The sequence below is a fragment of the Zea mays genome, chromosome 9 (genome assembly GCF_902167145.1).
Source record: "Zea mays cultivar B73 chromosome 9, Zm-B73-REFERENCE-NAM-5.0, whole genome shotgun sequence".
NCBI classification, from domain to species: domain Eukaryota; kingdom Viridiplantae; phylum Streptophyta; class Magnoliopsida; order Poales; family Poaceae; genus Zea; species Zea mays.
This window is the reverse complement of record NC_050104.1, coordinates 104,743,380-104,767,047: the sequence shown is the minus strand read 5'-3', so window position 1 is coordinate 104,767,047 and position 23,668 is coordinate 104,743,380. Positions and strand designations below refer to the sequence as shown.

General features: G+C 40.9%; 1 protein-coding gene across 1 annotated transcript; it reads right to left on the bottom strand.

Annotated features, from left to right (window-relative positions):
• Nucleotides 1–5,003: 5,003 nt before the first annotated feature.
• LOC100192966 (NAD(P)-binding Rossmann-fold superfamily protein) lies at nt 5,004–9,166 on the bottom strand. The gene is made up of 6 exons (NM_001138142.1): nt 9,036–9,166; nt 8,141–8,310; nt 6,919–7,104; nt 6,298–6,460; nt 5,753–5,942; nt 5,004–5,392 (listed from the first exon to the last, which is right to left on the bottom strand). The coding sequence occupies exons 1-6, from the start codon at nt 9,154–9,156 to the stop codon at nt 5,260–5,262; spliced, it is 963 nt and encodes a 320-aa protein (NP_001131614.1). The 5' UTR covers nt 9,157–9,166; the 3' UTR covers nt 5,004–5,259.
• Between the last annotated feature and the right edge of the window lie 14,502 nt (nt 9,167–23,668).

Genomic DNA, 23,668 nt, shown 5'->3' with positions numbered 1-23,668 from the left:
TGACATACGGTATTCATTATACCGGAAACCCAAAAGTGTTGGAAGGCTATTGTGATGCCAACTGGATTTCTGATGCTGATGAGCTTTATGCCACAAGCGGATATGTGTTTCTGTTTGGAGGTGGCGCTGTTTCCTGGAAGTCTTGCAAGCAGACTATCTTAACGAAGTCTACAATGGAAGCAGAACTCGCAGCATTAGACACTGCTGGGGCTGAGGCCGAGTGGCTTCGTGATTTCCTATTGGACTTACCGGTAGTTGAAAAACCGATACCGGCTATTTCCATGAACTGTGACAATCAAACGGTGATTACAAAGGTTAACAGTTCTAGGAATAACATGAAGTCTACAAGGCATGTTAAGAGGAGATTGAAATCTGTCAGAAAGTTGAAAAACTCCGGAGTTATAACAGTGGATTATGTCCACACATCAAATAATCTGGCAGATCAATTCACTAAGGGTCTATCACGCAATGTGATAGAAAGTGCATCGAGGGAAATGGGTATGAGACCCATGTGAGATCTACTCTAGTGGTAACCTGCTCTATGTGATCGGAGATCCCGTGAAGTAGAGTGGAGAAACAAGCTAGGAGTAGATTGTGAGGAAAGATCCCTTCTTTAACTCATTTCTGATGCACATCTTTCCTATCTGTAAGGCAGGATGGTTTTTACCTTAATGTATTCCAAGAGTCTTATAAAGGTGAGATGTTGTCCTACAGAACATCTTCAGAGGAATACACCTATATGAGTCGGACTGCTAGTCACAGTCTATGGGACTTGGGTAATCCCTAAATACTCATGAAAGGCACTGAAGTGTGACTTAGGGGGTGTTTGGTTCTGTGGGCTAAAGTTTAGCCCGGGTCATATCAAACGTTTGACTTTCAAATAGGAGTATGAAATATAGACCCAACCAACTGTACTAGATTCGTCTCACTTTTTAATCTTCGGCTGAGAAATTAGTTTTATAATCCGACTACATTTAATACCCTGAACAGAGGTTCAAACATTCGATGTGATAGGGCTAAATTTTAGCATGCGCAAACCAAACACCCCCTTATATGCTTCTAAACAGCGGGAATACCCTTTTGCAGCCTAGTATCAGCAAAGGATTTGAGTGAATCTTATTTCGCACAAAACTGTCAATTCAAGGCTTAGTCCATTGTTCAGTTGTGAATGAGTAAAACTCTTATTCTAGATGGATGTTCAACTTAACAGTCTCCATCGAAACACTGGTATATCAAAGGATTGTGATTCTGATACTTCATCATTACAAACCCTAGAGTTTGGTGGGGATTGTTGGATCTTTTATGGGCTTGGCCCATTTATTGAATAAACTCTATGGTGTGTAATGGTGGAGAATACCAATAGTACCACATTGGAAGTCCAAGGGTCTTTTGCCTTGACTTATATGGTGGGATTTATTCCACTTAACTTGAGAAGTCAAGAAATGGACAAGGGCGTGCCACACGCGCGCGCGCGCGCGCCGCCGCCGCCGCCGGCCGGGCCGGGCCGGGCCGGGCGTGGCGTGGCGTGGCGAGGCAGGCAGGCAGGCAGGCAGGCAGGCAGGCAGGCAGGCAGGCAGGCGAGCGGGCGTGGTGTGGTTGTGTTAATTTTTAGCACTCACTAACCGCGTACGTTAGCCGAGTGACTCTGTCTCTTCGTCTGCCGAGTGACCCTGTCTCTTCGTCAGTCAGCCGAGTGACCCTTCTCCTTCAGCTGCCGACTTATGGCGTGACTCGGCGAGAGCTGGCCGACTCATGGCATAACTCGGCTAGAGCTGGCCGACTCTTGGCGTGACTCGGCGACCTTTCTCCTTCAGCTTCCCTCTGCGAGAGGTTAAATAGAGGAGCACCCCTGTCACTCGGTACACGCGAGAAACACTTTCAGTCTCACAGTCCAGCCGCCGAGTGAGGGTATTTCCATCTCGTGACTCTGCGCGCACAGAGAAGCGAGAGGGCAGGTGCCTCCGAAGCCGGTGCCGTTCGAGACCTTGCACGGGGGATCGGCAATTAGGTTTTTGGGGAGCGTCTACGCGACTGCCCAAAACATCTCCAACATGACAAAACAAGCTGGTCAAGGATCTGGATCATCAGAGCGCATCGGAGGGTATGATCGTTTTATTTACATACTGTTTTGTGTTCTGAATATTATATATGTTTCATATATTCATCTATGCTGCTTCATATGTAGGAATGATTTCATCTTATCTGTTCTGTCTTATTGTAATATGATAGATCTGTCTGTTTTAATTTTACAGTCACGTTGTTTGTGTTCCTATCTGTTTATTTTCAATTGTTCAGTCAGTTTACATGTTTATCGTATTCATATGATTTATATAATTCATATGCTTTATGTTCTCACGATCCATATTGTTATGGATATATTTGATGTCATGGTTAATTATCTTTTATATGTCATCATCATAATATTAATTTATGGAATTAAAATGATACGGAAAATGCCTATAATTCTAACAAAATCGAATTCTATATAAGCTATTGAGCCCATTGATCGACCAATTTCCATTGCATCAATCCAGTAAGGATGTGACCACAACAATATTATATCTCACGAGTATTTGGTATATGCTAAGTGCCTGCCAGGTGAAGGTGTGGATACAAACTTTGTTAGGGCTTATTTAGGAAAAAGGCAATTTGAGCGGATTGAGAGGGCTAAAATACCTCACTATTCAAAATTGAATAGCTAGAGATTTTAGCCCCTTCAGGACTTGTTCAGTTGCATGAGAATAGAAGGGGATTGGGGAGGATTAAATCTCATTCTATTCAATTTTGACTATAAAAGAATTTAATTCCCTCCAATCCCGTTCAATCCACTTCTAACCAACAAACCCTCAGTTATTTGTGAGCAAGGGGATTTGAAAGGATTGAGAGCTTGTTTGGAAGCAACAGGGTTGAAGGGGCTAAAATCATCTTGCTATTCAAACCATGTTCGGTTGCATAGGAATCAGAGAGGATTGAGGGAGATTAAATCCTCTTCTATTTAATTTGAGAAAATCCCTTCAATGTCATCCAAATTTATATCAATCCCTTCAATGCCATCATAATTTATAGATTTCCTTCAATGCCATCAAATTTAAATTGTAATCCCTTGAATGCCATTACCGTTAGTTTAGAGTTAACGTCGTTAGTTCAATTTAAAGTCAATCTCTCCAATGCCATTAAAATATATATTGATCCCTTCAATGCCAATAGAAATTGGTTCGATATATTTGGGGTTTAAAAATTCCAAAATCAAAAAAAATATGGATCGGATTTTTAAAATTCCACGATTTTTAAAAACTTGAGTACATACTTTTTTGTAAACACCTAAAATTACTTCACTAAAAAACTTAAGTATGGACTGAAGTTTTTAAAAATCGTGGAATTTTAAAATTCTGATCCATACTTTTTGGTTCTGGAATTTTTAAACCTCAAATAGAACCAATTTCTAGTGGCATTAAAGGGATCAGTATAGATTTTAGTGACATTGGAGAGATTGACTTTAAATTGAACTAACGGTGTTAGCTACAAACTAACAATAATGGCATTTAAGGGATTCAAATTTAAATTTGATGACATTGAAGGGAAGCTATAAATTCTGATGGTATTGAAGGGATTGGTATAAGTTTGGATGGCATTGAAGGGATTTTCTCATTTAATTTTGACTAGCAAGAGATTTAATCCTCTCTAATCCCTTTCAAACCACTCCTAACCTAACAAGCCGGATTTTAGCCCTATGCTTGTTCGTTTGTGCTAGAAATCAACTAAAAATTGTTACAGCTGATCAAACCTTATATAAATTAGACAAATAATTTGGCTAGATATCGTTCCAGATGAACAATCCCTAGAAACCGAATAAGCCTTCAATCATCTTGCTCCTAAACAAACAATCCCTAGAAACCGAATAAGCCTTCAATCATCTTGCTCCTAAACAAACAATCCCTAGAAACCGAATAAGCCTTCAATAATCTTGCTCCTAAACAAACAATCCCTAGAAACCGAATAAGCCTTCAATCAGCCCTCAATCCCCTTGCTCCCATAGATACAGGAATCTTAACCACGACTCCACGAGTATGCTCATCAACGACTAAAATTAGGATCATCGCTATAGCAGGGTACGGTTTACCCGTAAATTACCCAACCCGGATTAAACCAATCTCACTATTGCCGCGCAAAGTGTCTAATGATGGTCCAATCCTCTCTACTACGACTGTACCCACCCTCTCCTGTGCATCCATACGTGGTCATGAAGGTGGCATAATTCCCGAGTTCATTAAAAAATTTCTAATGATGCTACAGTACGCCCAAGTACCACATCCACATTCCTCTCCCCACCGTCCCCCGGCATCGACTTTGGTCAGACAATCATATGCTGCATCTTTCAGAAGCTCAAATCAAAATGCACCAGAATGATGAGAAATCAAGTGCAGCAGTGCAAGGCTCGCCCTCCACACATCAATTGCTCCCTCTGCTCCCCAAACACTCGGATAAGCAAACCGATCGCCGCCCACCCTAGGCCTATCGTCGCGCTTCAGTTGTAAAGAATGGAACTCCAAACTAGTCCCTAAATCCTAATAGAATGTTCTTGTGTTTCTGATTGTATCAAATTCGATTTGACTTTAAGGACATCATCCTAATGTTTTTATTGCTTCTTTGAATCCTATTGACTACGCCTTGACTGCCGCATAAGCTAAAAAAAACTTTTCTAAGTTGAAGCTATTGAATAACTATTTGAGGTCACTAATGTACTAAGAAATATTAAATGGTTTGGTCTTTGGCAACCTTTTGCATTGAGAAGCACCTGTTGGATGGTATTGATACTGACTCTATCATCACTGACTTTGCATCTAGGAATGTTAGAAGAAACTTTTAAATGATCTCCGTGTTATAATTTTGTCAGTATTATAGTTGCAATTGTGTATAATCTTGTTATGTTTATTGTCAATGGGCCCCTATTTTTGTCCCGTCCAGGGCCTCCAAATTCTCAGGGCCGGCCATGAGTGCAAGATAGTACGAACGCTTCTAGTTTTAGCAGCGACAATAGGCCACAAGCCATAAACCAGTCAGCACTGGGCCTACTTATTTGGTCCTGAACCACTAGATAGTATTGGGGATGGAAAAAAAAAAGAAAAAGATAGAACTACAGTGCTGCTCCAGCATGATGCCAGGATTAACCTGCTGGCAATGCTGTTTCACTGCCTACATACATTATTCAGAAAGAGTTCGGAGGCAAAAACAGCAGATGGAACAGTCCTAGCTGGATGTTCAATTCAGGATGCCAAATGCTTTGTAGGATTCAACAGTGTCACGGAGGGATTCCTCTATAGGCTTGAAGCTCCACCCCAGCTTCTGCAGTTTCTCAGAGCTGTATACAGAGTTGTCATCATCTTCCACGAAACTACAAAACATGGAGAATACGGAAGGGTAAGTTCCAGCTGCAAAACTATGTTAGAATAATACGAACAAAAATGCAGCGGTTCATCAATGCCTCCAGAGCTAAAATCCAATCATATCAAAAGGCTTTCTTGATTCAGAAAGCCACCTCTACTTACCTAGTTATTATTACCTAAAAAAAGGTGCAGTTACACAATGAATTCAGACAGTATAATGACACTAACAAACAGTAGAAATTTTATTGTTTGTTAAATCAGCTGCATTTTTTAATCCTTCTCTTGTAAGGACTCCGTCACTATAAAATTAATTGTTTATGTTAAGAGAGGAACGAGACAACAAGACTATTTCAGAGGGCGCGGCTTACTTTTTGGGATAAGGGTAAGATGGATACAAGGTCTTCAGTATGTTTATCATATCAGCAACTTTTATTGCATGTGAACTGCAGATGTATCGTCCAGACGCTTCTGGCTTTTCGTAAGCCAGAAGAAGAGCATCAGCAACATCACGAACATCCACCATATTTCTGAGTATGTTTTCAACAGTCTCGCGATCTCCTGCGGAAGAAATGCATGTACTTTAAAAAATAACTAAACGGCTACACTAGGAGGGTGTTTGTTTGGGACTGTAATCTGTCCAGATTATAGAATCTAACTTATTTTGAACTAAGTGTTAGTTCAAAATAAGTTAGATTATATAATCTGGGCAGATTATAATTCCAAACAAACAGGCCCTAAGTAGGTTAACCGAAAGCTTGTTCTTAAGTAGATGATGTATTTGTAGCAACTGATCAATGACCTTTATGAATGATCAGGAACAAGCATAGAGAAACACTATTGACGAGATTACCATTTTAATTAAATAACTGAATGCAAACCGGTAGAAAACTAAGATAACATATGGTTACCCTACCTGTGAAATATTTAAGGATGATTTTGCTGCTCGAATTTACTGTAGGCTGCATCAAGGGTCCAAATACTAATGACGGGCAAATAGTTACAACATCCAGCCCTGTTTTTGCTGCATAAGCAAAAGCCTCTCGTTCCGCCAGTGTCTTGGAAACAAAATACCAATCCTGCAGGATAATAAAATGCTTATTTAGGAAAGCTATACCAGGAATTTTATGATGAACAAACACAAAACACCAAGTCAGCAACAGTTGTTACAGTTCCATGGTTAGACAAGGATATGATATGTTACAGCAAACCAACTGTTAGCAATTGCTTCCCTTTTAGACGTGCAATGAGAAAAATAACTATGTATTGCATAAATAGTAGGTTTAAGCATATGCAAATAAGGGGTTCAAAACCATATAGAGTATGGTGGTTAACAGTAACCTGAGACTGAATCCTGGATATAAAGCTGTGCTAATCAGTTCAGCCTCCAATTTGGATAAAGATAAATCAGGAAAGGTTAAATTGCCATGCAAGAAGTCAACGTGATAGGACAAGAAGATTCTTTACTTTTTTCTATGCTATGACTATATATTTACACAAGGAATATCATTGCTTTATTAAAGGAAAACTGTATCACCTCGTTCTTCCTGCAGTAAGCTTCATCTGACCAGCAGTCTTCATCAAAGACCTTACCCTTGGGATAATTAGGATTAGCATAGACAGCTGCACATGAAGACACCACCACAACTCGCCCAACTTTTGCCTCATAGCAAGCCTTTAACACATTGGTTGTACCTGTTACAGCAGGACCTATGACCTCCACCTGTAAATCAGAAATATTTGGTGAAAGGCACAAAAGGGATAGCTATCATATGAAGTGTTCATTAATAAATTTACCAAACTTTTAATGTGATTACATAATAGTAACACTGGACAAACAAAAACAAATAATACATGACAGGTGCCATCGGCATAGAACCAGATACATAAACCACAAAGATGCCATTCAGAGCAGAAGTAAGAGATCATTGTCTGTTGGAACTAATTGAATCATAGTTAAACACAGTATGATGAAGAAATGTTCAAAATAATACACCACATACCACGCCTGTTTCTAGATAGCATGTCTTGCAAGAGCTAATTGATAATTTGAGAGAATTCTTGTAAATTTGAAGTCTATGAAACTATACAACAACAACAACAAAGCCTTTTTTGTCCCAAGCACGTTGGGGTAGGCTAGAGATGAAACCCCGTATGAAAACCTCAGAGCTCAACCCCCAAAGAACAGAAAAGGGAAACAAAGGCAAAGGAGAACCGAAAACAACGAAACGGGGAAACACATAAAAGAGATAAAACCCACAAGGACCAGCAAGATCTAAAATGGACACAAGAAAAGGTCAAACGATTAAGGAGGAAAAGCGAAACTATCAATCAGGGTTCTGGCACGTGAATTGCACACTTCCACCCCTTCCTATCTGCGGCGAGCTCTTTGTCAATATTCCACTCCTTCAGGTCTCTGCCTATGTTGATCAGGAACTCCGCCTATGTTGATTGGAAGACTTCCTTGAGTCGTTTCAACATAGCCGGTCCCAAGCCCGGTAAAGGAGGAGGGTTGTGTTAGGTCCGGCAAACCAACGTAAAAAACCAGCCAAATCTTATGGAGATGAAACCACAAAGAAGTCTATGAAACTATATCCTTAAGAAAACTCCACATGTCTAGAATCAAAAGCCTTGCCAGCAATAGCATCAGCAATCAATTGCAGTCTATGAAATAACTACATTCAACCATCTATATTTCCTGATTTGACCACAAAATTTCAGGAAACTAAATATGAAATAGATGTTCTTGACAAATTCACCTCAGGGTTGGAGGACCGACCGGAAGGGACAGGGCTAGCTACATGGAAGACACCCTCACAGCCGGCAATTGCTGAAGCAACACTGCTGTAGTCCAACAAATCAGCCTTGACAAGCTGCAACCTTTCCCCAGCTCCTTCCAGCACCTTGAGATGAGCATTCTTGCTAGCACCTAAAGCAAAAACAAGATATATCTCATCATATATGCAATGAAGTTCTAACAGAAAAAGAATACTCATTCAGTTTTTGTTTTATCAGGCCATGAATTTTCTTGAGCCAGCTACGAGTGTTATTTTCCTTTATTTTTTTCTCTGTTTGTTCACCTTTCATTTTGAATGTTTAACTTTTTTTCAATGCAAAGAAGTGTAGCTATCCCTGGTGTTTACTTGATATAAACCATGTATATTACTCTAGAAATTTTCTGAATTCAGAACTCTCGGTCTGTATCTCATTTTCAGGTATGAAACTATGTGCATTATGTTATACAATATTTTCACCAAACGGAAGTTATTCTTTTTCTTCGTCAGTTATTTCTCCATAACTACCGTATGAACGGTTCCTACTAGCATTTTAATATGACACCAAGTTACTCATGTATCAATTATCTTATAACATTAAGTACTTAGGTTAGACCTTGCAGCTTAAGGACTGCTCAGGACAATATATTTATTCCCACAAGGGAAGGGACCGTAGTACCCTTTTTTATACAAGAATCTGGAGCTTCTTTCGACTTCCAAGACAAATGCGGTTCCACATTCCACGTCTATCTATCCGCACCTAATCATTGCAAGAAAAAGTCTATTTCTATCTACGCACAGTGTACACAACAATCGCCGCCGCACAGCCAAGAAACCAGGGGCGCGATGGATCTATGAGTGGGAGGTCTGCGAGCCTTACCAGGGTCGCGCACGGTGCCGCGGACCTTGTATTGGCCCCGGCAGAGGAGGAGCTTCACCAGCCACGACGCGATGAAGCCGCCCGCGCCGGTCACGCACACGCTCTTCCCCACCGCCTCCATTGCTCTCGGGTTTTGATACTTTCTTGCTCTCGTTGTCACGCCGCCGCTGAAGAAGTGAACGGAAGTACAGAGACCACAGTTCAGACCGGACGAGCGCTCTAGACGCTTCTTTATTGCTACAGTGATTCTACACGGGCATGTTTGTTTGTGGCTAAGGGCCTGTTTGGACGCTGGCGTCCAGCGCCACACCCCGCCTAAGATACGGCGGCCGATTCGGCCGCCATAACTGCGAGAAATTTGCTGTTTTGCCACTCTCAAATTTGGCTGTCTGTTATTATGCCATCCCGTGTCTATGACTGGTGGGACCGTCTGTGTCTATGATTTGTGGGTCCGATGGCATACTGGCGAAGCCCACAAATGATAATGGCAAAATTGCCAATGGCTCCATAACTGCGGCGCGCAAAGTGTGGCGCGGCGTGGTGCCAGCGGCGGTGATCCAAACACGCCCTAAATGTGTCACACTTTGCCTAAGGTTAGTCGTCCAAATTGAATAACTAACCTTAGACAGAAAAGTTAGGCAAAATGTGGCAATTGAGGTAACGAACCAAACATGCCTTATGTCTCCGTTCTTATATTTAATTTAAACTCTACTATATAAATAGTACTAGTACCGAAAGTCGCCTAAACAGGGTGAATAATCAAAACCTAAAAATTATAAACTGTAAACACACTATATAACCGGGGTTAGTGTCAGAAATAATTTGGAGTGCGAAAGATAGTTTCTCTTGCTATAAGTTGCTCAATTAATACGGATAACTTTGGGACTCAATTCAAAACAATATTAGCAAGAGAACTTTAGACAAGGAAGAGAGGAGAAACAAATCGAGTGAAGATCAACACAAATGAACACGATGATTTGTTTCCCGAGGTTCGGTTCCAAAGAACCTAGTCCCCGTTGAGGAGGCCATAAAGGCCGGATCTATTTCAACCATTTCTCTCTCTCAATCGGTCACTTAGACCGGTTGAGTGCTTCTTATTAATCACACGGGTCACTAAGACATCGCAAGGATCACCACACAATTCTGTGTCTCTTGCTAGTTTTACAAAGCACTTAGAATAATTAGAGTGAGAAGAAGAAAGCAATTCAAGCAACAAAAGCAACAAAAGAAACATGAAACATCCTCTCTCAAGTCACTAAGCACTTGATTTGATTTTGGAGTTTGGAGGGGATTGAATGCTTTGATTGTGTCTTTGGAGTGTATTCTTTGCCCTTGTATTGAATGAGAAGTGTGAGAGACTTGGATGACTTGAATGTAGGTGGTTGGGGGTATTTATAGCCTCCAACCACTTCCTAGCCGTTGGCTGACTTTGTTGTTGACGGGCATACCAGACAGTCCGGTGGTGTACCAAACATGACACTGTTCACTGTCCGATTGCATGCCACGTCAGCCAACCGTTGGGGTTTGGAGTTGTTGATCGTTGAAGTCCTTTGTCCTCTTGCGGCACCGGACAGTCCGATGCGTTCTGACTTTGCAGTTCTGACTTTTGCACTGTTCATTGTTCCTTCGTCAGCACAGTCGACCGTTGGCGAAGTTGATCGTTGCTCCGTTGGCTCACCGGACAATCAGATGGTACACTGGATAGTCCAGTGATTTTTAGTGGAGTGGCTCTGAGAAAATCCGAGAGCGGCCAGTTCGCGAGGTGCCTCGGCCTGGGCACCGGACAGTGTTCGGTGCGCCACTGGCTGCACCATTTAATGTATTTGCTCCAAACTTTGTAGAGTTCCCCAACTCACTTTCTTTGTTGGTTTATGTTGAACTTTATGCACCTGAGATAAACATCAACTAGGCAAACTAGTTAGTCCATATGGTTTATGATGGACGTCAAACACCAAAATCAATTATAGGAAACGTTGAGGTCATTTCCCTTTCAATATCCCCTTTTTGGTGATTGATGCCAACACAAACCAAAACAAATATAAAGTGTAGAAATGTAACTAGTTTGCAATTTGACAGATGTGCATAAGTTGCTTCGAGTTAAACCAATTGAAAGTATTTCAAAGTATACATGGTCGCTTTCTTCTAGTTTGACATTTTGGACCACATTTGCACCATATAGGTTGTTTTTATAAATCTTTTGAAAAAAAGTCTTTTCAAATTCTTTTGCAAATAGCCAATGGTATAAAATATGATTTCTAAAAGCATTTTCGAGATTTTGAAAATTCTCCCCTGTTTCAAATGCTTTTAATTTGGCTAAATAAAAGCTCCCCCTAAAGAAGTTCTCCCCTTAGCTGTCAAGAGGGTTTTTGCAGTTTTGAAAATTTTCTCCCCCTTTGTGAAATAATTTTTTGAAAACAGGGTGGTGGTGGTCCTTTTGCTTTGGGCCTATTAATTTCTCCCACTTTGGCATTAAGCGCCAAAAACGAAAAAACTTGAGAGGCCTTATGATTCGCTCCCATTTTTGTAAAATAATATGAATGAAAGTTTATGAGGAGGGCAAAGGATAAATGATACCGACAGAGTCGTAGTGGAAGCCTTGCCTTTGCTGAATACTTCATTTCCCTTTCAATCTAAGGCTAAGGATAGAAAATACACTTGGAAGCACATTAGTCTTAGCCTTGGCACAAGAAATATGCATTTGTACCAATTGAAAGAGACATGATCAAAGGTATATAAATGAGCTATGTGTGCAAAATTTCAATCAAAGTTCCGAGAATCTAAGATATTTAGCTCATTTCTAAGCTTGCTAAAAGTCTTTTCATCCAGGGGCTTGGTAAAGATATCGGCTAATTGGTTGTAGGTGCTAACATAAGCAATTTCGATATCCCCTTTTGTTGGTGATCTCTCAAAAAGTGATATCGGATGTCTATGTGCTTAGTGTGGTTGTGTTCAATGGAATTATCCGCCATGCGGATTGCACTCTCATTATCATATAGGAGAGGGACTTTGCTCAACTTGTAGCCATAGTCCATGAGGGTTTGCCTCATCTAAAGTAATTGTGCACAACAGTGTCCTGCAGCAATATACTCGGCTTCGGGGGTGGATAGAGCTACTGACTTTTGTTTCTTTGAAGCCCAAGGCACCAGGGATCTTCCTAGAATCTGACAAGTCTCTGACGTGCTCTTCCTGTCAATTTTACATCCGGCATAATCGGCATCGGAATACCCAATTAGATCAAAGGTAGATCCCTTGGGGTACCATAGCCCAAACTTAGGAGTGTAAACTAAATATCTCATGATTCTTTTCATGGCCTTAAGGTGAATTTCCTTAGGATTTGCCTGGAACCTTGCACACATGCATATAGAAAGTATAATGTCCGGTCGTGAAGCACATAAATAGAGTAAAGAACCTATCATTGACCAGTATACCTTTTGATCTATGGATTTACCTCCCGTGTCGAGGTCGAGATGCCCATTGGTTCCCATGGGAGTCTTGGTGGGTTTGGCATTCTTCATCCCAAACTTCTTGAGTATGTCTTGAATGTACTTAGTTTGGCAGATGAAGGTACCCTCTTGAAGTTGCTTGATTTAAAATCCAAGGAAATACTTCAACTCCTCATCATAGACATCTCGAATTTTTGTATCATAATCCTACTAAATTCTTCACAAGATGACTTGTTAATAGGCCCAAATATAATATCGTCAACATAAATTTGGCATATGAACAAGTCTTTAGCAATTGTTTTAGTAAAGAGAGTAGGGTCAGCTTTACCAACCTTGAAGCCATTAGTGATAAGAAAGTCTCTCAGGCATTCATACCATGCCCTTGGGGCTTGCTTGAGCCCATAAAGCGCCTTTGAGAGCTTATACACATGTGAAGGATACTCACTATCTTCAAAGCCGGGAGGTTGCTCAACATATACCTCTTCCTTGATAGGGCCATTGAGGAAGGCACTCTTCACGTCCATTTGATATAACTTAAAGTTATGGTAAGTAGCATAGGCAAGTAATATACGAATTGACTCAAGCCTAGCTACAGGTGCATAGGTTTCATCAAAATTTAAACCTTCGACTTATGAATATCCTTTGGCAACAAGTCGGGCTTTGCTCCTAGTCACCACACCATGCTCATCTTGTTTGTGGCAGAATACCCACTTGGTACCTACAACATTTTGGTTAGGACGTGGAACTAAATGTCATACCTCATTCCTCGTGAAGTTGTTGAGCTTCTCTTGCATTGCCACCACCTAGTCCGGATCTCTTAGTGCATCCTCTATCCTGTATGGCCCAATAGAAGACACAAAAGAGTAATATTCACAAAAATGAGCAACTCGAGATCTAGTGGTTACCCCCTTGTGAATGTCACCAAGTATGGAGTTAACGGGGTGATCTCTTTAAATTTCTTGGTGAACTCTTGGGTGTGGTGGTCTTTGATCCTGAATCTCTTGATCATCTTCCTTGTCTTGATCATCTTCATCTCCCCCTTGATCAATGTCCTCTTGAGGTGGCTCATCGTGTTGATCTTGATCCTCGTCCTCTTGAGTCATTTCCTCATCTTGAGTTGGTGGAGATGCTTGTATGAAAGATGATGGTTGATCTTGTACTTGTGGAGGCTCTTCGGATTCTTTTGGAAATACATCTCCAATGCACATGTTCCTTAATGCGACGTATGGAGCCTCTTCATCATCTAATTCATCAAGATCAAATTTCTCCACTTGGGAGCCATTAGTCTCATCAAACACAATGTCATAAGAAACTTCAACTAATCCAGTGGACTTGTTGAAGACTCTATATGCCCATGTGTTTGAGTCATAACCAAGTAAAAAGACTTCTACCACTTTAGTAGCAAATTTAGAATTTCTACCTCTCTTAATAAGAATAAAGCATTTGCTCCCAAAAACTCTAAAATAAGAAACATTGGGCTTTTTACCGGTGAGGAGTTCATATGATGTTTTCTTGAGGATTCGGTGAAGGTAGAGTCATTTGATGGAGTAGAAAGCGGTGTTAATCGCTTCCGCCCAAAACCAATCCGGTGTATTGTACTCATCAAGCATGGTCCTTGCCATATATAAAAGAGTTCTATTCTTTCTCTCCACAACACCATTTTGTTGGGGTGTGTATGGAGAATAGAACTCATGCTTGATGCCCTCCTCCTCAAAAAATCCTTCAATTTGAGAGTTCTTGAACTCCGTTTCATTGTCGCTTCTAATCTTTTTGATTCTCATTCCGAACTCATTTTGAGCCCGTCTTAAAAATCTCTTTAAGGTCTATTAGGTTTGAGATTTTTCCTGCAAAAAGAATACCCAAGTGAAGCGAGAATAATCATCCACAATAACAAGACAGTACTTACTCTCACTGATGCTTATGTAAGCGATTGGGCCGAATAGATCCATGTGGAGTAACTCAAGTGGTCTGTCGGTCGTCATGATGTTCTTTTGTGGATGATGAGCTCTAACCTGCTTCCCTGTTTAACATGCGCTACAAATTGTGTCTTTCTCAAAATGAACATTTGTTAGTCCTAAAATGTGCTCTCCCTTTAGAAGCTTGTGAAGATTCTTCATCCCAACATGAGTAAGTCGGCGATGCCAGAGCCAACCCAAATTAGTCTTAGCTATTAAGAAAGTGTCTAATTTAGCATTGTTATCATTAAAATCAACCAAATATAGCTGACCATCTAATACTCCCTTAAAAGCTACCGAATCATCACTTCTTCTAAAGACAGTGACACCAACATCAGTAAATAGACAGTTGTAGCCTATTTTGCATAATTGAGAAACAGAAAACAAGTTGTAATCTAAAGAATCTACAAGAAAACATTAGAAATGGAATGGTCAGGAGATATAGCAATTTTACCCAATCGTTTGACCAAACCTTGATTTTTGTCCCCGAATGTAATCGCTCTTTGGGGATCATCATTTTTCTCATATGAGGAGAACATTCTTTTCTCCTCTGTCATGTGATTTGTGCACCCGCTATCGATTATCCAGCTTGTCTCGCCGGATACATAAACCTACAAAATAAATTTAGGCCTTATTCTTAAGTACCCAAATGGTCTTGGATCCTTTCACATTAGAAACAAGCACCTTGGGTACCCAAACACAGGTCTTGGGACTCTTGTGTTTGTCCCCAACATATTTGGCAACTACTTTGCATGATTTGTTAGTAAGCACAAAAGATGCATCAAAAGTTTTAAATGAAATACTATGTTCATTTGATGCATTAGCAATCTTCTTTTTAGGCATTTTGATATGAGTTTTATGCCTAGAGCTAGATGCCTCATTACTATACATATAAGCATGATGAGAATGAGGTTTCCTAGCATGATTTTTTCTAAATTTGTGCTCAGGATAGTTCTCAGGATATAAAATGTAACCCTCTCTATCCTGAACCATGGGAGCCTTGCCCTTAACAAAGTTAGAAAGTTTGTTTTTAAGGGTATTAAGTTTGATGTTTCTTTGGATCCCTTGTTGGAAGCCAATGCCATCATTAATGTCGAGGCGTCTCCCATTATAAAGGATACTACGAGTAAATTTAAATTTCTCATTTTCTAACTCATGCTCGACAATTTTAGCATTTAATTTAGCTATGTGATCATTTTGTTCTTTAATCATGGCAAGGTGATCATCCATAGCATCAATGTTAACATCTCTATATCTAGTGCAAATGGTGAAGTGTTGTAGGATCAAGGACACCGGCTAGAGGGGGCGTGAATAGGCGGTTTTGACTAAAATCAAAAGCACTAGGTAAATTTAATCAATATAACAAGAGGAATAAATTCTCTAGTGACAACAAGTAAACAATGTATGAGAATCAACTACGGTGATTGAATACTTGAGGAACAATATGCAAAACACTAATCACTTGCAAGGCAATAAGTAATGCAAGAAGGTAGAGACACCGAAATTTATCTCGTGGTATCGGTGATTTGCCGATCACCCCTAATCCACGTTGAGGTGGACTTCATGCTCTCACTTGCTCCTCTATCAAGACATGGCTTGATCTTTGAGCTAAGTGGACAATAAATCACTCAATACCTCGATTCCACTAATGTCACCTTTGCCGCTCCGGCGAGGTAGGCGTGAACCCCTCACAATCAACACCGCGGCTTCTCCACAATCTTCTTGGAGAGCTCGACGGAGACAATCACCCGAGCCGTCTAGGAGGCGGCAACCTCCAAGAGTAATAGCCAATGACGCTTGCTTGGTGTACCACCTAGTGCCTCAAGAATCACCGAATGATGCAAATGCACTAGGAACCCTCAATCTCTCACTAGAATGCAATCTCAAGCAAAGAGTGTGAGAGAGTGAGTTGGAGGATCACAAATGAGCTCAATGTGTGCAAGGAATAGCCAAGAGAGCTCTCTCACACGAGCTACCCTTCTATTTATAGCCCCCATCAAATTCCAACCGTTATGTGCAAAAAACACCAGTTCTGCGCACACGCGGACGGTCCGCGCCCTAGGGCCGGACGGTCCGCCGTACATATAACGGCTATAATTCCCGTTTGAAAACTGTCAGAGCTGTCAGAAAAGGTGGCTCCGGACAGTCCGCCCTTCAAGGCCGGACCGTCCGCGGCCTGGCAACCTGAGGCACCCGGACCTCGGACCAGGAATAGATAACACGGGCGGACCGTCCGCCTATAAGGTCGGACGGTCCGAGACCTGAGACAGTACTGTCCGGACTAGTCCCCCGGACAGTCCGTAGTACAAATCTACAAAATCACACAGTCCCTGTCCAAAACATGTTTGACACTTGCGGACTGTCCGCCGAACACAGCCTGACGGTCCGCGCTATAATTCAGGGACTGGCCCGAAACCAGCCTTCTCTGGTCAAGACTGCGGAGGGTCCGGCCCTAAGGCCCGGACGGTCCGCAGTGCAAAGGAACAAGATGGTTCTCGAAGTGGTCAGACTTCGGACCCCTCTGGTGGATCGCGGACGGTCCGCCCTCAAGGCCCGGACGTCCGTGCATCCAAGACTTTGCATTTTTCAAACTCGCTTTTGAAAGAATTTTGAACTCAAGAAAATTGAAGTGATGTTAGTCCTCATGCAAATGCAACTACTTGATGCTCTATGAGGCACTAAGTTTTACATAGATCAAAGTCATTGACCCCTTTTAATAGTACGACTATCTAGCCTACCAATCCGGCCAGGTATCTTCTCTAAACTCCTCAAGACCGACAAAAACGAAACCTATATTATACCTTTGCCTTCATTTGATCCACAACCAATGCTTATGATTCTACAATATTTCCTGTTCTATGTGGTCCAACCCTGTATTCTTATTTCTCCAAGAATCGTTAGTCCACAAGCAGTTGCCATTAATTACCAAAACATCACCAAAGGGGCCTAGATGATTCACAATCTCCCCCTTTTTGGTAATTGATGACAACACTACATAATATATTAAAGAGAAGTTTAGTTTTTCAAAATCTCCCTCATACCTTAGGTATAAGATAGATTTTGGAGATGAGTTTCATAGGACTTATCTTGATTTGAAGTTCTGTCCGAAAGATAGATAAATCTCAATAAAAAACTCAGTATGTAAGAAAGGCTCCCCCTAAGTGTGTGCAGGATTATTTGAAGCTGAAGATATAACACACATAATATATCGGAGTTTTGATGGAGACTTTCCTACAATCATGGTTATCGAGGCATACAAGAGATGATATGTAGAGTAAGCGCAGCAATTATAATCACTCCTCGATTAACCACACATAGAGTAATTTGAACTAAACATAGTTCATCCCACAGAATATTACAGATAATTGTCCACAGACATACGACATAGAGTTAACAGTTCAAGCCAATTCCAAATGCATAAGACATAAACTAATGCATGCGACATAAAAAGGTAAATATGCATATGCACGGTCTTAATGTCCACATAGACCAACAACTCCCCCTGAATGTGACATCTGACAACTTCTCTTCTCATCACTTCTCTCCCCCTTTGGCATCAATTGCCACAAAGGAGAGGCCTCACTGATCACTGGGTGGAGGATGCATGTTGTAGTAGTGAGTGCTGAATGTGTCAAAAAGAGAGGAGAACTGGCCAAAATCTTGCTGGAGTTGTTGCTGCCTCTGACTGATATCATGCATGCTGTCATTGGTAGAAAGATTGTCAAATTGGCTGGAGAGAGCGCCCATGTTATCTTGAAAACTCTGCTGCATATTATTTAGCCTGGTCATGATAGGATCAGTGACATTAGTGTGAATGTGATCACAAAACTCAGAAAACTCAGAGTTGAGCGCATCCCAGTTACTGTCAAAGCGAGACTGCATGTCATCTAGGCGGTGATCCATATGTGTCATCATGCCCTCAAAGCGAGTATCAATATGGGTCTCAAGCCCCTGCTGCATAGTGTGAAAATATGGATCAAAGTAGCCTGGACCAGGCTGCCAATACTGCTGAGGCTGAGGAGGAGGTGGAGGAGGAGGCATCTGCTCAGCCTCAACATCAGGAGCTGCTCCTGCATCATAGCCAGGGTCTTCCTCATTATCGGGGAAGGGAGTGAGTGGCCTGGTGAGAAACCCTATCTCATTCTTAAAAGGTCTGAACGGTGTGTGAACAATCTCGCAAGGCCCCTCAAATCTTGTCTTGGCTTTGATGAGAGCCATAATATAAGGAGCATATGCTAAATTTTGGTTCTTGTCCATTTTCAAATCATTGAGCTGTCTCATCATGAAAAGAACAACATTCATTACCTCACCGTTCATGATGTGGTGGATAATGTTCTAGAATTTGTCCCGTATTTTGCTCTTATCCCCACTCTTGGGAAGAATAGTGACTCTGGCAATCTTGTTGATCACAGCAGGATGATGCCTGAGTCCTGCTGTCTCTCCAAACCTCCTGGGTATTCCCAGCCTTGCTGGCTCATAGAATTGCACAAAGTCCTCAAAATTATCCTCAGTGTAGAGATCCAGTCCAGCTGAAATGGTGCCATAATCCAGACTGTTGGCATTGGCAAAGTCAGCAAAAGAGGCAGAATAGCGCTTGAATCCAGTCATCCAGGTGATGGATTCTTCTTCTATATCAATCTCTGAGGTGGCCAGGAATTGCTTGACAGCCATTTCACTGAAGTCTGTTCGTTGCCCCATAAACTGATACAATCCACACGTCTCAAACTTAGGGATCAGACCCTCCATGACTGATTGACCTAGCATGAAAGACCAATCAATCACCTGATGTTTATGAAAATTTGTATCCACCAAGGTGCCCCAAAAAACATCAAACTGCAGCTGAGTATGAAAGAATTGAACATTGGTGTCAGATGGCAGAGTGTATTGGTTCACAGTCCGCCTTGAGCAGTACTCAGCCATAGAAAACCTCCGCTTTGGATATGTCCATCCTGTGGTGTCAATGGGATAATCGGGATGGACATGAGGAAAGTCTTCAGTATCCATAGATTCAGTGCCCCCAGCTGAGGATTGGGCCTCTGAATCAGTGGTTGGTGTATAGTCAGCATCATCTCCACGAGGGCGCTTTGATTTAAAGCGACCTGCAAGTTTCTTGCGGAGACCACCCAAACCACTGCAATAATGTGACAGACAGCCATAGATAAATAGTTGATACCAATCAGCACAATAAAAAGGAATAGAACTGCATTGCTCTGCCAGGGTCCGGACGGTCCGCGCTAGGGGGCCGGACTGTCCGCGCCAGAGGCCCGGACGGTCCGCGCCCACCAGGCGGACGGTCCGCGACCGACTAGGGGTGACTCTTCAGAACCCTAGCCGCCACAAATGTTGAATTGATGATTTTGCAGAGAATATCCATCCAAACGAGTTCAAAATTGTGCACATCATTCACAGTGAGTAGAACTAACAATCCCACCAATCAGATTTGTAAAACTACTGCTCAATTTTAGATCAGAGAGGAAATCCAAATAATCTCAAAATTGAAGAGATTTGATGAAATCCATAAGGTTATGAAATACCGTGAGGAAGACATGTTGATTGAACGTTTCCACAAGCTGTCGGACTGTCCGTGCGCAACGTCACCTCGCCGTCCACGCACAATCGACAAAGGAGACTATTTGGCGAGTGGAGAGCAAGAGAAAAGGGGCAAAGAACACAAATGACAAGTCTGCGGCCTCTGCCCGACTTTACTGCCTGTCGCGGACGGTCCGCGCAGGGTCGGCGAACGGTCCGCGACCTGATGAGTTCAGACAGTCTGCTGATCGGACTGTCCAGTTCCTGATGCTGCAGACGGTCCGCGATCCATGGGTGGACGGTCTGCGGCCTGATACTCAGTTTTCCAATGTCTGTCCACTTTCTGATTTTGAATTTCAAATCTGAATTGGTGCTCATATATGGACATTTCGACCAATCCAAGGGTTAGTATGCATGCATATACATATTATGTAATTGAGTAATGCAAATTTTTGTATTAAACTATCTAGATCAATTTAGAATGAAAAATGCATCAAAAATACCAAATAAATAGCATAGAGAGCATATTTAGAACCGAATTGCAACACTACACATGCGTGATCAACTTCAAGCCACATTTGAGAGATCGATCACATTCATTTCACTTCTTAGAGAACAAAATCTTGTTTCATCCAAAGGCTTTGTAAAAATGTCTGCTAATTGATCATTCGTGCCAATAGAATAAATAGAGATATCTCCCTTTCCAACATGATCCCTTAAGAAGTGATGCCGTATATCAATATGCTTAGTTCTTGAGTGTTGGATCGGATTGGTAGCCAATTTTACCGCACTCTCATTATCACACATGAGAGGCACATTCTTAAAAATAATCCCATAATCCAATAAAGTTTGTTTCATCCATAATAGTTGAGCACAACAATTTCCGGCCGATATATATTCCGCTTCGGCGGTAGAGAGAGCAACCGAATTTTGTTTTTTAGAAGACCATGAAACAAGAGATCTAACAAGAAATTGACAACAACCGGAGGTGCTTTTTCTATCAACTTTGCACCCCACATAGTCCGAATCCGAATATCCAATTAATTCAAATTGAGCACCTTTGGGATACCATAGACCAATATTGGGAGTATACTTCAAATATCTTAGAATTCTTTTAGCGTCCTTCAAGTGAATCTCTCTAGGTGAAGCTTGAAATCGAGCACACATGCATACACTAAACATAACATCGGGCCTAGATGCGGTAATATAAAGCAAACTACCAATTATTGAACGATAAAGTTTTTGATCAACCATAGTACCTCCTTCATCTAAGTCTAGATGACCATTTGTTGTCATTGGAGTCTTGATAGGCTTTGCATTTTCTAAACCAAACTTCTTGAGCATGTCCTTCAAATATTTTGATTGACTTATAAAAATTCCATCGTTCAATTGTTTGATTTGAAGGCCAAGAAAGAAGTTCAATTCTCCTATCATAGACATTTCAAATTCTTTTGACATCATTTTTCCGAATTCCTCACAAAATAATTCATTAGTAGATCCAAAAATAATATCATCAACATAGATTTGACAAACAAATAAGTCTTTGTCAATTCTTTTAGTGAATAGAGTAATGTCAACCTTCCCAATTTTGAAGTCTTTGGAAAGCAAGAAATCCCTAAGCCTTTCATACCAAGCGCGTGGAGCTTGCTTAAGCCCATAGAGAGCTTTAGAAAGCTTGAACACATGGTTAGGTCTTTTGGGGTCCTCAAAACCGGGAGGTTGTTCAACATACACTAGTTCACTAATCTTACCATTTAGAAAAGCACTCTTTACATCCATTTGGTAGAGCTTGATATTATGTGCACAAGCATAAGCAAGAAGAATCCGGATTGCTTCTAATCTTGCCACGGGAGCAAATGTCTCCCCAAAATCCAATCCCTCAATTTGAGTATATCCTTGTGCAACTAATCTTGCCTTGTTTCTTACTACCACACCATCTTCATTGTGCTTGTTGCGAAACACCCATTTTGTACCAATAACATTGTGGTTCTTTGGTCTCTCAACAAGCTCCCAAACTTCATTTCGAGCGAAGTTGTTTAATTCTTCATGCATTGCATTCACCCAATCAACATCAAGTAGAGCTTCATCTACACGGTTAGGTTCCATACAAGATACGAAAGAGAAATGTTCACAAAATGAAGCTATGCGAGAGCGAGTTTGAACACCCTTACTAATATCACCCACAATTTGATCAACCTGGTGATCCTTCACAATGGAATGATGAATTCTTGATACCGTTTGATAATTGCTAGTTGAAGCATTAGGAGGAACCGAATGTCTTGAAGTACCTTCATCATGAGTATCCATAGTTTCATCATGTTGTTGGCTTTGGTGATCTTCCTCATTTAGAGTTGAGGATGAAGGAATGACAACCACACTATTTTCATCATCATCTTCCTTTGGCTTTATTTCACCAATGACCATTGTTTTCATTGCATTTATCAATTGAGTTCCACAAACATCATCAAGATTATCACTCTCATCTTGAGACCCATTTGTTTCATCGAATTCAACATCATATGCTTCTTCAATAATACCATGAGTTTTGTTGAAGACTCTATAAGCTTTACTATTTGATGAATATCCAAGAAGAAAACCCTCATCACATTTCTTCTCAAATTTAGAAACCGGCTTCCCTTTCTTAAAATATAACATTTGCAACCGAATACCCTAAAATATGAGATATTTGGCTTTCTATCAATGAGCAATTCATATGGAGTTTTCTTCAAAAGCTTGTGACAATATAGTCTATTTGATGAATGACAAGCGGTATTTATTGCCTCGGCCCAATAAGAATCTGATATATTATATTCCGCTAACATAGACCTAGCCATATCAATGAGAGTTCTATTCTTTCTTTCAACAATACCATTTTGTTCCGGGGTATATTTGGAAGAGAATTCATGTTTAATACCCTTGTCATCACAATATTCATCAATTCTTGCATTTTTGAATTCCGACCCATTATCACTTCTAACCTTTTTGATGTCGAAATCAAATTGATTTTGAGCCAATATAGCAAATGACTTGAATGTTTCAAACACATTAGATTTGTCTCGAAGAAAATAAACCCAAGTAAATCTTGAATAATCATCCACAATCACAAGACAATAAGAATTACCACCAATACTTACAAAAGATGTGGGCCCAAATAAATCCATGTGAAGTAATTCCAAAGGTCGATGAGTGGACATTTGACTTTTATTTGGATGAGTGTTTGCCACTTGCTTCCCGGCTTGACAAGAGCTACACAATTTGTTCTTCTCAAACTTTACATCTTTTAAGCCACGAACTAAGTCATGCTTGGCTAGCCGATTGAGTTGCTTCATTCCAACATGACCAAGTCTTCTATGCCATAACCAACCTAGTGAAGCTTTTGAGAATAGGCAAGTTGTGAGCTTTGCCTCATTAGATGAGAAATCAACAAGATAAAGATTTTCATGTCTAAAACCTTTAAACTTAAGATTGCTACCATCAACACTAGAGATAATAACATCTTCAACCGTGAAATTGCAACAAAATCCTAAATCACATAATTGAGCTACGAAAAGTAGATTAAAATTCAAAGACTCAAGCAAGAGCACATTTGATATGGAATGATCATTTGAAATAGCAATTTTACCCAAACCTTTAACCTTTCCTTTGCGATTATCTCCAAATGTGATACTATCATAATTTGAGCAATCTTCCTCACTCATTTGGGTAA